Source organism: Scyliorhinus canicula, chromosome 14, assembly GCF_902713615.1.
Source record: "Scyliorhinus canicula chromosome 14, sScyCan1.1, whole genome shotgun sequence".
Classification (NCBI taxonomy): domain Eukaryota; kingdom Metazoa; phylum Chordata; class Chondrichthyes; order Carcharhiniformes; family Scyliorhinidae; genus Scyliorhinus; species Scyliorhinus canicula.
In genome coordinates this window covers 88072154-88086229 of record NC_052159.1, presented here as the reverse complement: position 1 = coordinate 88086229, position 14076 = coordinate 88072154, and the positions used below count along the sequence as shown (strand labels likewise).

Below are 14076 nucleotides of genomic sequence, written 5' to 3'. Positions count from 1 at the left end.
CAGCGCAAATGCCATTTTTGGCCTCTTGCGAGATTTAGCAGCCATTACAAGATTTGTAACTGCAGCTAACAGTCCACTAAATCTCACCCAAGGTTGAAAAGACTAGAAGGGAAGGCAAAGTAAATTGTGAAGGAGTGAGTAATGAGGTCGTGTCACAGTTTGCTTTTAAAATTCTGAAGATTGTAAGTGAGAAGGAAGAATTTTCACATTGATGCAGCCTGGGAGAGGAAATGCTAATATATGAGACTTTAAAATGTATGTTTATTTTCGCTTATTTAGGATGTAGGGTGGAAGTAAAATATTGTGAGATGCAATATCTGCAACTTGGAAGAAATAAAGGAAAGAGGTTCAGAGGCAGATTGAACAGAATAATAAAGATCAAACCAAAAGAAAAGTTATGACAGACAGAAAGAAAGAATTTGGCACTGTCACCAGCTACCTGATAGGAGAAACGGATCCATGTTCCAATATTCATAACCGCAACTTGACATTTACAATCATTCACCAAACGATGATGTGGACATGCTTTCTCCAAGAAATTATTTGTTGGCGTTACTCATTTTTATGCATAAGTATTAAATAAGTAGTTCAGAGTTCCCTTTATTGGAGTTGTCATTCTCCATGGTGGCCTCAGTGGATTCCTATCCTGATATCGGTGTAGTGAGTCTATTTAAACCTGTCCAAGCTGCTGGGAAATTTGGTGGGCCATTCAGTTGCTGTTATCTTAATTGACTTTGACTGGGCTATTTTTCCATTTCCAAGCTTTGGCAGGAGAACCGGCCAGACTACTTGAACATCCAGCTGTACCTCAGTCGAACAGATGGGATACAGGTAATTTAAAGCTGGCTGCATTTCAGATGTCTTTGCTCACATATGCTTATTTTATTCCAATCACTCTTAATGCAACAATTACTTTTTCGTTGCTCGAGGAAACAGGCTAAAATCCTTTCTTTGGGTCCTCCTCGCTGAGGGGTGTTTTCGTTTCTTGGCAAGCTGAGAAACCGGGATTAGGTGTGAGAAGATGGTACACAAGGTTGAGAAGAATAAAAGGGAATGCAGGGTAAATCAGGTAGCAGTGACAAGGTTATGTCACAGTTGGCTTCAAGATTCTGAAGATTGTAACGTCCCTTAATTTTATTACAATTTATTCAAATTTGTACTTTATAAATCAGCTTTAATCGCATGCAATTATGTATTTTTTGTCACATCGACTATCTTTAATTAGCATTGATTTTTTTATCATTGCTGGATGGCAAAAACAATGATAATTCCTAACCTCTTGCTTGAGAAGAAATTCAGTTGGACAGGAATTAATATATGCTGTTATTTAGGTTTTTCTTCAACCCAATGACACTGAGAAAAGTAAAAACAGTGGCCGAGGAGATGATGAACCTTCTTGTTGGCAAAGACACAAGACTTTTGATTAATTTTCAAGTTAGGAGGGAAGAAAGCTTCCTCACACCTTCTGCTCTTAATTAAAATGTGCAGTTTAAAGACTTCAGCAAGTCAAGGCAACGTAATTGAATAGTAAATTTGGTGAATGCGAGATGCAATTCAAAGTCTGGAATTTCTTTCAGCTTTTTTTCAAGACAAAAATTAAGTCAATGCAATGTTAACTACAGTTGGTTCTGAATGAAAAGCTCTAAACCTGAGGCAATTCTTAAGGTTAATATTGGGCGCAATTTAACAGAAGTTTCTAAGTGTGGGAGCGAGCGGGAACTTACGCGAGTTTCCCCCAGTCGGCCCAGCGAGACTGTCACCAGCATCAAACGTTAATTGGGTCACTTAACGAGGTCCCACAGGCTTCACACCACAAATGATTGTCCCGCTGGCTGATTCGCCAGGACTGCGCCTACCAGCTCACGCTCACAAAGGGGAATAGCACTTAAACCAATCCCGCAGAGCAAGACCTAGACAGCAGGCCGCCATGCCGCCAAGGAGACCAGCTCCAAGATTCGGGGATGCTGACCTGGCCAGAATGCTGGATGCGCTGGTGTCCAGATGGGATTCTGTACCCCCTTGTGGGGATCAGCCACAGGGCAACCAGTGCATCCTGGGAGAAAGTAGCCCTGGCCGTCAGCACGGGGAGTGTCACCAGGAGGACTGGCACCAGTGCCGCAAGAAGATCAACCACCTCCACCTGGCTACACTGGTGAGTTGACACTGGCCTCCCTCCTTGTCCTCCTCATTGTAGGTGGCTGCGTGTTCCTCCTCCTCTGCCTTAGCACATCACCCTGCTGCTATGGCAGGTTATGGAGGACACAGCAGACCACCACAAAGCAGGCGATCTCTGGGAGGTGTACTGCAATGCACCCCCAGATTGGTCGAGGCATTGGAAATGCATTTTACGCAGTCAGATATACCGGGTGGCCACATGGACATTGTTATATCGGGTTTCTGCATAGGTCGCCAGTCTCCATGCTGACGTTATCAGCCAGGTCCTAAGTGGGTACGTAAGCAAGCAACAGCTTAACATCTGTCATTGGGAAAATATTAGAACCCTTTATTAAAGAGGTTATAGCAGGATACTTAGAAAATCACCATGTGATCAGACAGAGCCAACATGGCTTTGTGAAAGGAAAATCATGTTTGACTAATCTCTCAGACTTTTTTTGATAAGTAACTTTCAAGGTTGAAGAGGGGAACTTTTTTAGAAAATTTGAATGCCGTATTTAGATTTCCAAGGCACATTTGATAAGGTGCCACATCAAAGGCTGCTACACAAGATAAACGTAAATAGTGCAGTGGGTAACATATTAGCATAGACAAAGGATTGGTTAGTTTACAGGAAGCAGACAGTTATAACTCGTGTTGTGCCACAGAGATCGGTGCTGGGTCCTCTACTGTTGACAATCTATGGGCGTGATTTAATCAAATGGGAACTATGTCACATAGCGAGCGCATTTAGTTTCCTGGTGCCGAGAAACACAATACTATCTTAAGTGACTCCGGTTAGATACGGGACCTCAGCAGGGAACACGGGGACAAGGCCGCATTTACCTGCACTGAGGACTCCACAGGACCTCACCGAAACTCCACAGTGCAGGGAGAGATTGGGACACCCTGGCCTCCCCTCACACCCCCACACTTGCGCAGGGCACCCCCTTATCTGATCACCGCCGCACAAAAAATGCCAGCTTCGCACCTTGTCAATGCCAGCCTGGCACCCCGGCAGTGCCCCTGCTAACTGGCACCTCAACATTGCCAAGCTGGTACCCGGTGGCACTGTCGGTGTGTCAGTGTTAGGGTGCCCAGGTGACACCAGCAGTGCCAGTGTACCACTCTGCCCAAAGGGCATGCACCTGGGGGCCTCAAAATCCCTGGGAGACCCCCGCGAGTGCCATTCCATCTGGTCCCCGCTTGTGGAGACCAGCACTGAACAGCTTACACTTGAGGTGGCGAAGGCAAACTGAGGGCTTCATATCGCGAGACCGCGTTAGATCTTGGAAGGTGTGGTGAGCCGGGTATATCCATTTGAATGGAACGCATTGGGTGCGATCCTCAGGCCTCGTAACCCTCTTGCTCAAGCAAAACAAGGCTGGTGAATAGCGGGAGAGGCCGAAAACGAGAACTGCGCCAGGCGCCAAACAGTTTGCGATGCAACCAGCCCACTCCCATGGGCAAAATAGGAATCTCGCCCTAGTGTGGCGAGAAATCCAATTATCACCATTGAAGCCCTAATTCCATACAATTAATGAGAGCCACCCCATATCCAATTGCCTCCGGTGATACATCAGGCCTCCCCAGCAAGTGGTCATGCTGGCGCTGATTAATACTTTTTAAAAACGTGAACCTGCCGGAAAGGCTTCGTGGGCGGCCGAGGGGGTGAGCAGCCATCTTTGCTCATAGGCAAAGAGCCGGCCCAGTGCTCAGGGGTGGGGGAACTCTTGGTTTTTGGTGGGGGGGGGTGGGGTGGCTAGGGGTGAGAGATGCTCCGCAGGGATGGGCTGCCATGGGAGGGGAGGGGAAAGCCCTGGGGGGGGGGGGCAACCGCGCACTGCACCACGATCGCTTGAGCATGCCCAAGGCTCCCTCAGTCCCAATCATGAGGCTACTCGCCTTGTTGTGCTCTGATCCCTTTTTCATCATCCGCAATGGAGAGGCTGCCACCTTATTTTTCCAATTCCAGAGCCACCTCTTCAATGGGTAGGGGTAAGAACGTAGATCCCACCGCTAATCTGGGCCCATTCGTTAGCATGGTGACCTTTCTGACTCTGCAGGAACCAAGGAGAACAATGTTAACTGTCTAACACAGGAGCATAAGAACAGGAGTAGGCCATAATGGCTAATCTGTAACTCAATTCCACTAACATGCTTCTGTTCCATATCCCTTGACATCATTAACCATATCAGGCTCTGAGACTTGAAAACTTTAATTCACCCACTTTCCACAGCCTTCTGGGGAAAAAAGCTCCAGATTCCCACTGTACTTGTGTCAGGGGGATACTTCCTGATACCATTCCAGTTGCCTTGCTTTTGGTTTTGATTTTGATAATTATTCCTCGTTGTAGACTGTGGTGTGAATTTGGGGGGGGGGGGGGGTGTTCCAGTGTGTTGCAAACTACAGAAAACAAGACATGAAATGAGATGATTCCTCTTTAATGGTTCACTTATGTGGAATGCTTGAGATTCAAAACCACACGTCAGTGAAACAAAATATGATCGTGCTCTGTGGAAAAGCAGGATAATAGTCATTGGAATGTCATTGTATGCCTTCGCAAATTTGATCTCTTTTCTTCAATCGGTTGTTCTTGTTTACATTATTTTCTTTTTTGTTTTCTTCCTTAGAATTTAAATGGAGAAAAATATCAAGCACTGAACTCGAGGCTAATTATTGGAAAACCTCGTTTGAAACTTCTGTTTAGAGAAATAGCCAAGTTCAATAGACAGTGAGTAAATGTTACATTTCTGGATGTTGAGGAAGGTGATAGCAGAAAATTGAGTTGCGGCGGTGTGTCACCTGTCTGGTGAAGAGTACCATCATAGACCACAAGGCAATACTTTTTTAAAATGTTTTTTCTTTTTTTTTTAAATTTAGTGTACTCAATTAATTTTTTCCAATTAAGGGACAATTTTAGCGTGGCCAATCCACCTATCCTGCACATCTTTTGGGTTGTGGGGGTGAAACCCATGCAGACACGGGGAAATGTGTAAACTCCACAAGGATAGTATCCCAGAGCCGGGATCGAACCTGGGACCTCGGCGCCATGAGGCAGCAATGCTAACCACTGCACCACCGTGCTGCCCACACAAGGCACTACTTGTAGTTGGATGTTGGCTTACCACTAAGCATATAACGAGCGACTGGAACACTCAGAGAACACGATTCAGTCTTTGATGTGGGATACATCTTTTGTGATTCCTGTAAATAATTAAAGAACCGGATTTTCTAGTCAGCAGCAAAGCAAGAGCACTCATTGCTGACCACGAAGGAAGCTGCTCACAATGTTATAGTGATCTCATGGTGGGAATTTTCCCTTTCCCAATGGTAGATTAAATCTGACGCCAAGTCAGATGGTGTGGGGCAGTGGTGATGCCAGCAGTTGACCGATCAAACGGAAATAGTTCCACACACAACAAATCCGGACGTTAATGCATTTAAAATCCTTCACTTCTAGCTTCAAGTTTGGAAATAATTAGTTGAATGCAGTAAAACAAAAACAGATCTTTTTATGTTTTTAAGAATATGTGGATTTTAAAAAATAATTGTGGAGAAGTGAGACATTCCACAAATATAAACTTAGCTTCTCAGAGCGAGAACAGATATTTAATGGTAGTTATGAAGTTAGTGCATCATTAGAACCCAATTACAGGACAAGGTGGTGCAGCGGTTAGCACTACTGCATCACGACATCGAGGACCCAGGTTCAATTCAAGCCTCGGGTCACTGTCTGTGTGGAGTTTGCACATTCTTCCCGTGTCCGTGTGGGTCTCACCCCACAACCCAAAGATGTGCAGGGTAGGTGGATTGGCCACACTAAATTGCCCCTTAATTGGAAAAAAAGAATTGGGTACTCTAAATTTATTTTAGAAAAAGAACCCAGTTACACCTCCTGCAACAAATTTCCACTTTTTCAAGGGTTGTTACAGTGACATTGATAGTGTGAAAGTGGAATATGCGTGCATGTGTATTGGGAACAGGAGTAAGTCACTCCGCCCTTCGAGCCTGCTCCAACATTCAATAAGGTCGTGACTGATCAGCTTGTAACTTCAACCCCACAATTCTGCCTACCCCTGATAACTTTTCACCCCCAGTTCTCATCAATTCATATTTGCAATCGGAAACCTTTACAGTGAACCCCACGAGGAGCATAGATGCACTAACAGCAACTTCAGGATTCCCATGGCCTGAATCTGACGCTCTTGAGGCTTAGCCGGGTGGGGGAAAGAGCATGAAATGGCAATGCTAGGATTCCCTCCAGAATCCTGCCCTTACAAGGTAGTGCCTTTAAGCCGGGGCGAGCAGAGCCTCAGATAGGAAGCCCAGCCTTGCATCAGTTAAGGCCCTTAAATGGCCATTTAATGGCGGATGGATGGTAGTTCGAGGAGGGGTTTATGCACTTCATGAGAAGCTCACTTTGACTGGAGTTGCCCTCCCCTTTGGGCCTGGAGACCTCTGGACTCCTCCCCACCTAACCCCTGACACCCCAATCACCCCTTTGCAATGCCCCCTCAAGCCTTGCCTATTACCTCTCCCTTTGACCCCGGCCATTTACCTTTCCTCTAGTTCCTGGCAGTTCTAGACAGCTGGCTGCAGTGGAGATCTGCAGCCAATCTGATTGGCCGACAGCTCGCCAATGCGGGACTTCCTCCTGGTGATGGGCAAAGGTTCTACCTTTATCAGTCAACACTCGTTGGAGTGTGAAATGGCAGTGGGCCTGTTGGAGACCATGAGCAACGCCCTTTGGATGGCTGGGGCTGAGCCGCAACATTCTGAAAATTCAGGCCCATGTTATCCTATGCAGGCCTAAAGTTGCTGTCACTTTCAGTGGAGATTTATGGCGAACACTTACTGTTTGCCATCAATACTTCATGAGGGTGTAAACCTTTTTTTACTATTCAAACTTCCTGTTTGTTGTTGGGATACATTTCTTCTTTTAACATTTCCGTTTTATGGAAAAGTTTTCTATTTGCCTATTATATTATGATGAAGAGGTTCTTGGATCAGGGGTATAATGTGACTCATTGAAGTAGAACTAAAGATTTTACTCAGTGACAGCACTTTTATGTACCGAAGTTATTTCTGGTAAATGGTGCATTTTAAAATTAGCATATTGAATATGAAGGCCAGTGCATTGATGGACCAAAAACCTCTGGGGTTTAATCTTAATCAGCATTGATCTTAGCTCAAGCAAATACCCTACATCAGACATAAATACAATAAGCTAGGATATTCATTCCCGATTTTGATAGAGCATTTTCATATGGATATTAGGGAGAGGCTAAAGTGTGATGCAGCCAAATATTTGGTTTGCTGTCAAAACCAACAAGGATAATAGAACTCATCTTTATTTTGGCATACATCCCAACTGAAGAGAACTAATTGGGTGGGGAGAAAAAATAGAAAACAAGAAACTACTATTTTCACCGATGGATCCACAAAATTATGAGTGGCATGGACAGAGTGGATAGTCAGAAGTTTTCTCAGAAGTTTTCTGAGGATCAAGTACTCGGGATATAGGTTTAAGGTGCAAAGTTGAGAGGAGATGTGTGAGGGAAGTTTTTTATACAGAGGATAGTGGGTGCCTGGAATTCGCTGCCGGAGGAGGTGGTGGAAGCAGGTATGATAGTGACTTTTAAGGCACATGAATAAGGTGGGAATAGAGAGATACGGACCCAAGAAGTGTAGAAGATTTATTTTAGATGGGCAGCATGGTCGGCGCAGGCTTGGAGGGCCGAAGGGCCTGTTCCTGTGCTGTATTTTTCTTTGCTCTTTGTTCTTTAATACAGCAGAACCCAGGCCATTACTTCAACTGTGAAGCCTTCGGAACAGAGCTAGGCCATTTCGTCCATTGAACTTGTTCAGCCATCCAACTAACTGATGGTTGATCTATACCCCTCGTCCATTTGTCAACTGTTGATCCATACCAAAGACAAATCTATCAGTCTTGACCTTAGATATCAATTCATTCAAAAGCGCAGCTTTTTGGGGAAAGAGTTCCAAATTTCAAATGCCTTTTGCGTGGGTAAAAGTATTTGTTAATTTCATTCCCGAACACTTTTTCAGAAAATACTTACAGAGGAGTGGGCAGCACGGTAGCACAAGTGGATAGCACTGTGGCTTCACAGCGCCAGGGTCCCAGGTTCGATTCCCACCTGGGTCACTGTCTGTGCGGAGTCTGCAAGTTCTCCCTGTGTCTGCGTGGGTTTCCTCTGGGCGCTCCGGTTTCCTCCCACAGTCCAAAGATGTGCAGGTTAGGTGGATTGGCCATGATAAATTGCCCTTAGTGACCAAAAAGGTTAGGAGGGGTTCTTGGGTTATGGGGAGACGGTGGAAGTGAGGGCTTAAGTGGGTCGGTGCAGACTTGATGGGCCAACTGGCCTCCTTCTGCACTGTATGTTCTCTGTTCTATGAGCTAGACCCAATTTGATACATTAATCCAGAAAGAAGTCTTACAACACCAGGTTAAAGTCCAACATGTTTGTTTCAAACCTGAGGAAGGAGCAGTGCTCCGAAAGCTAGTGTTTGAAACAGACCTGTTGGACTTTGAACTGGTGTTGTAAGACTTCTTACTGTGCTCACCCCAGTCCAACGCCGGCATCTCCACATCATTAATCCAGAAAAACCTGCATCCTGTTGTTCCTTAAATTATTCAAGGATTTCCACCACCTCCACTCTGCCTATGAATCAATTCCAATGACTGATCATACTCTATATGAAGAAGCTCCTGATATCACTCACACTGTTATCTTTTCCTAATTTGAAGTTGTGCCCATTTGTACTATTTATAGTGTTTTTTGTAAAGTATTATTCTGGACACAGTGCTGATTCTATGCTCTGACCTGAGGTAGTTCAATACATCATCTGCTTTATATTCTACTTTTTTGGGTGTAAATTTCTAATTTCTATTGGCTATTTTGATTATGGGATCTAGCCGCGGTGCAAATCCTGTCATGGCCACAAAATATCGCGAGGCCAAAAAACGGATTTGCGCCAATGAGATTTCAGAACGTGATCTTCCCAGGTCTATCCTGATGATGGGCTGTCTTCCAGGGAAGGTGGGGCTTGTACAAGAACAACGGGTTACACCTGAACTGGAGGGGCACGAATTTCCTGGCTGGGAGGTTTACTAGTGTGGTTTGGGTGGGTTTAAAATAATGTGGCAGGGGTGTGTGAATCAGAACAGTAAGCCAGCAAGTGTAGAGACTGGGGATGATCATGGTACCAGGATCAGGCTGACTCAGAGGAAGGGCAGGCTGGGGGAGGTCGAACTCAGTGGGCCTGGAGGTCTGGAGAATATCTGCTTCAATGCAGTAATATAACAATGAGTATAACAGTAAGACAGATGAACTTAAAGCCTTGATTCATGCATGGAACTTGGATGTGATTGCTGAAACAGAGACTTGGTTAAAAAAGGGACAGGACTGGTAGTTAAATATTCGGTGAGTCAGAGAGGAAGGTAAAAGAGGTGGGGGAGATGCAATACTGGTCAGAGAACATATTACAGCTGTACAGAGGGAGGACACCATGGAAGATCAAGTAATAAGGCACTGTGGGTAGAACTCAGAAACAGGAAGGGGGCAGTCACAATGATGGGGGTGTACTACAAGCCTCCCAACAGCCCACGGGAAGTTGAAGAACAAATATGTAAGAAGATTCTGGATAGATGTAGAAATAATAGGGTTGTCGTAGTGGGAGACTTTAATTTTCCTTATATTGACTGGAAATCCCTTAGGGCTAGGGGTCTGGATGGTGAGGAATTTGTTAAGTGTGTCCAAGAAAGTTTTTTGGAACAATATGTGGATAGCCGGCTAGAGAGGGGGCTATACTAGGGAACAAGCCCGGCCAGGCCATCAAAGTTGCAGTGGGGGAACTTGTAGCGAACAGTGATTACAATTCCGTGAGCTTTCGGATACTCATGGAAAAGGACAAGTGTGGCCTAGGGTTAAGGTGCTAAATTGGGAGAATGCTAACTACAACCAGATTAGGCTGTTTAGAGGCTGTTGTTTGGGAGAGTCTGTTGAAAGGGTAAATCCACATTTGACATGTGGGAGTCTTTTAAGGAGCAGTTGATGGGAGTACAGGACAGGCATGTGCCTGTAAAGATTCAGGAACCGTGGATGACCAGGGAAATTGCGAGTCTAGTCAAAAAGAAAAAAGAAGCATACATGAGATCTCGGCAACAAAAACAAATGAAGCACTTGAAGAATACAAGGAAAGTAGAAAAGAGCTCAAGCAGGGAGTTAGAATGGCAAAAAGTAGTCACAAAATGTCCTTGGCAGACATGATTAAGGAGAATCCCAAGGCATTGTAAACGTATATTAGGAACAAGAGGGTAGCTAGAGAAAGAGTTGGGCCACTCAAGGACAAAGGAGGGAAATTATGTGCAGAACCAAAGGAAGTAGGAGAAATCCTTAATGAATAATTTGCATCGGTAATCACAAAGGAGAGGGGCACGTTGATTGGTGGTGTCTTAGACAGATGTGTAAACGCTTTAGTGGTCGTTATTACGAGGGAGGAAGTGTTAGGTGTGTAGAAAACTCATTAAAGTAGACAAATCCCCAGGGCCAGATGGCATCTATCCCAGATTGCTGAGGGAGACAAGTGATGTAATCACTGGGCCTCTAACAGCAATCTTTGTATCCTTGTTGGCCACAGGTGAGATCCCAGAGGATTGGAGGATAGCCAATGTTGTACCGTTATTTAAGAAGGGTTGCAAGGATAATCCAGGTAATTATAGGCCAGTTTTGACGTCAGTGATCGCAAAATTGTTGAAAAAGATTCTCAGATAGGATCTATGCACATTTGGAAGTGAATGGTCTTATTAGCGACAGACAGCATGGTTTTGTACAAGGGAGGTCATTTCTCACTAATTTAATTGAGGTTTTTTAGGAGGTGACCAAAATAATTGACGAGGGGAGTTCTGTGGATGTTGTCTACAGGGACTTTCGTAAAGCATTTGATAAGGTCCCTCATGGCAGGCTGGTGCAAAACATTAAATCACATGGGGTTGAACTAGCTGGATGGATTCAGAACTGCTTGGCATTGGAAGACAGAGGGTAGCAGTGGAAGGGTGTCTCTCCGAATGGAGGCCTGTAACTCGTGGTGTTCCGCAAGGATCAGTATTGGGACCTCCGCTGTTTGTATTATATATAAATGATTTGGAAGAAACTGTATTGGGTCTGATTAGCAAGTTTGCGGATGATACTAAGATTGTAGGAGTTGCGGATAGTGATGACGATTGTCAGAGAATACAACCGGATATAGATAGGCTGCAAAATTGGGCAGAGAAATGGCTGATGGAATTTAATCCACACAAATGCGAGGTGATGCATTTTGGTATATCCAATTCTGGTGGGACCTATAAAATAAATGGCAGAACCATTAAGAGCATAGAGACACAGGGAGATCTGGGCGTGCAGGTCCACAGATCCTTAAGAGTGCAGCACAGGTGGAAATGGTGGTAAAGAAAATATATGGCATGCTTGCCTTCATAGGATGGGGTATAGAGTACAAAAGCTCGAAAATTATGTTACAATTATATAGAACATTGGTTAGGCCACATTTGGAATTCTGTGTCCAATCCTGGTCCCTGCACTACCAGAAGGACGTGGAGGCTTTTGGAGAGAGTACAGGAAAGGTTTACCAGGATGTTGCCTGGTATGGAAGGTATTAGCTATGAGAAGAGATTGAATGAACTTGGATTGTTCTCCCTAGAGAGACGGAGGTTGAGGGGCGACCTGATAGAAGTTCATAAAATTATTAGGGGTATAGATAGGGTGAACAGTTGGAAACTTTTTCCCATGGCGGAATTGAAAATTATAAGGGGCAGAAGTTCAAGATGAGGGGGGATAGATTCAGTGGAGATGTGCGGGGAAAGTTTTTTACACAGAGGGTGGAGGTGGCCTGGAATGCACTGCCAAGTGAGGTGGTTGACTCAGCTACAATAGCGACCTTTAAGACTTATCTGGATAGGCAAATGAACAGACGGGGTATAGAAGGATACAGTCGGTTAGTCTAGATAGGACACTTGATCCGTGCAAACTTGGAGGACCAAAGGGCCTGTTCCTGTGCTGTATTGTTCTTTGTTCTTTCTGATCAGGTTCACGCCCAGAAAGGGCAGTGCAGTTTATGGGCTTCTGGAATGGAGGTTACAGCTGGTGTGTGTGGTCCTGAAGCCTGCTGCTTGTGTTGTATGAAAAGTTGTCAGAGTGCTGTGTTAGACATGCTGATTATGGCATGGGGATATGGAGCAACTGTGGGTGAGGGGTACATGAGGTGGGGGAGAATGGTGTGATGAGAGTGAAGGAGGCAGGTCTAATGGAGGGGGGGGTGTTTCCGAGCATGTGTACAAAATTAATGGAGTGGATGTCCAGGAGTCTTAAATATAAAGGCCTGATAGCAATGAGATCACGACAAAGAGTGTCTATTAGCCTTGCCTATCCATAAAGCAAAAAGCATATATGCGCTCTAACATTCCCGGGACGCATGCTCATCAAACTAATTAGCCAGCAAGAGTTAACCCTTAACAGTGTCAGCTGCCCGGGTAGACAGAGGTGAGGTGTTGTCGCCGTGGGGACTGGGTCGGGCGGGGGGTGCTGGCCTGGGCCGGGCAGTCGACGGGCTATGGCTAGTCGACGGGGGAGGGGGGGCGGCACGCCCTCTGATCCGGTTGGTCACCTGGAATGCGAGAGGACTGAATGGGCCGGTGAAGCGGTCTAGGGTACTTGCTCATCTGAGGGGGCTAAAGGCAGATGTGGCAATGCTTCAGGAGACCCACCTGAAGGTGGCGGACGGTCCGTCTGAGGAAGGGGTGGGTGGGGCAGGTTTTCCACTCCGGGCTGGATGTGAAGAACCGGGGAGTGGCGATTCTGGTGGAGAAAAATGTGTCGTTTGAGGCATCTGAGGTGGTGGCGGATAAGGGGGGTAGGTTTGTTATGGTAAGGGGCAGGCTACAGGGAGAGAAGGTGGTACTTGCTAGTGTGTATGCCCCAAATTGGGATGATGCGGGCTTTATGAGGCGTATGTTGGGACGGTTCCTGGATCTAGAGGCGGGAGGTCTGATTATGGGGGGGGGGGGGGGGGGGGGGGGGAACTTCAATACGGTGTTGGATCCTTCACTGGATCGGTCCAGTTCAGGGACGGGTAGGAGGTCGGCGGCGGCCAAGGTACTGAGGGGGTTTATGGACCAGATGGGAGGGGTGGACCCATGGAGGTTTGTGAGGCCGAGGGCACGGGAGTACTCTTTCTTCTCCCATGTACATAGGGTTTATTCTCGGATAGACTTCTTCGTGGTGAGTAGGGGACTGATTCTGAGAGTGGAGGAGGCCAAATATTCGGCCATTGCAATCTCCGACCACGCTCCGCATTGGATGGAGTTGGAGATGGGGGAGGTGCGGGACCAGCGCCCGTTGTGGCGATTGGATGTGGGGTTGTTGGCGGAGGAGGAGGTGTGCAGGAGGGGCCGGGCAAGTATTGAGGGGTACCTCGAGGTGAATGATACGGGGGAGGTCCGGGTGGGGATGGTCTGGGAAGCCTTGAAGGCAGTGATTCGTGGGGAGCTGATATCCATCCGGGCACACAGGGAGAGGAGTGAGAGGAGTGAGAGGGATAGACTGGTGGGAACGATGCTGGAGGTAGACAGGAGGTATGCAGAGGCACCAGAGGAGGGACTGTTGGGGGAGAGGCGCAGCCTACAGGCTAAATTTGATTTGCTGACCACTAGAAAGGCAGAGGCACAGTGGAGGAAGGCACAAGGGGCAGTGTACGAACATGGTGAAAAGGCGAGTAGGATGCTGGCTCATCAGCTCCGCAAGCGGGATGCGGCTAAGGAAATTGCTGGAGTGAGAGACAAGAGTGGGAATGTGGTGCGGAAGGGGGTAGAGGTGAATGAGGTCTTCAAAGACTTGTACGGG

General features: G+C 46.3%; 1 protein-coding gene across 3 annotated transcripts in view; it reads left to right on the top strand.

The window, feature by feature from the left end:
* Nucleotides 1-14076, top strand: part of LOC119977555 (NADPH oxidase 4) — a 239104-nt gene that overhangs the window by 211547 nt on the left and 13481 nt on the right. For all 3 annotated transcript variants that reach the window (XM_038818627.1, XM_038818626.1, XM_038818625.1), the window contains 2 exons: nt 763-831; nt 4789-4889. In XM_038818627.1, the coding sequence (XP_038674555.1) occupies nt 763-831; nt 4789-4889 (170 nt within the window). The remainder of the gene's footprint in view (nt 1-762; nt 832-4788; nt 4890-14076) is intronic.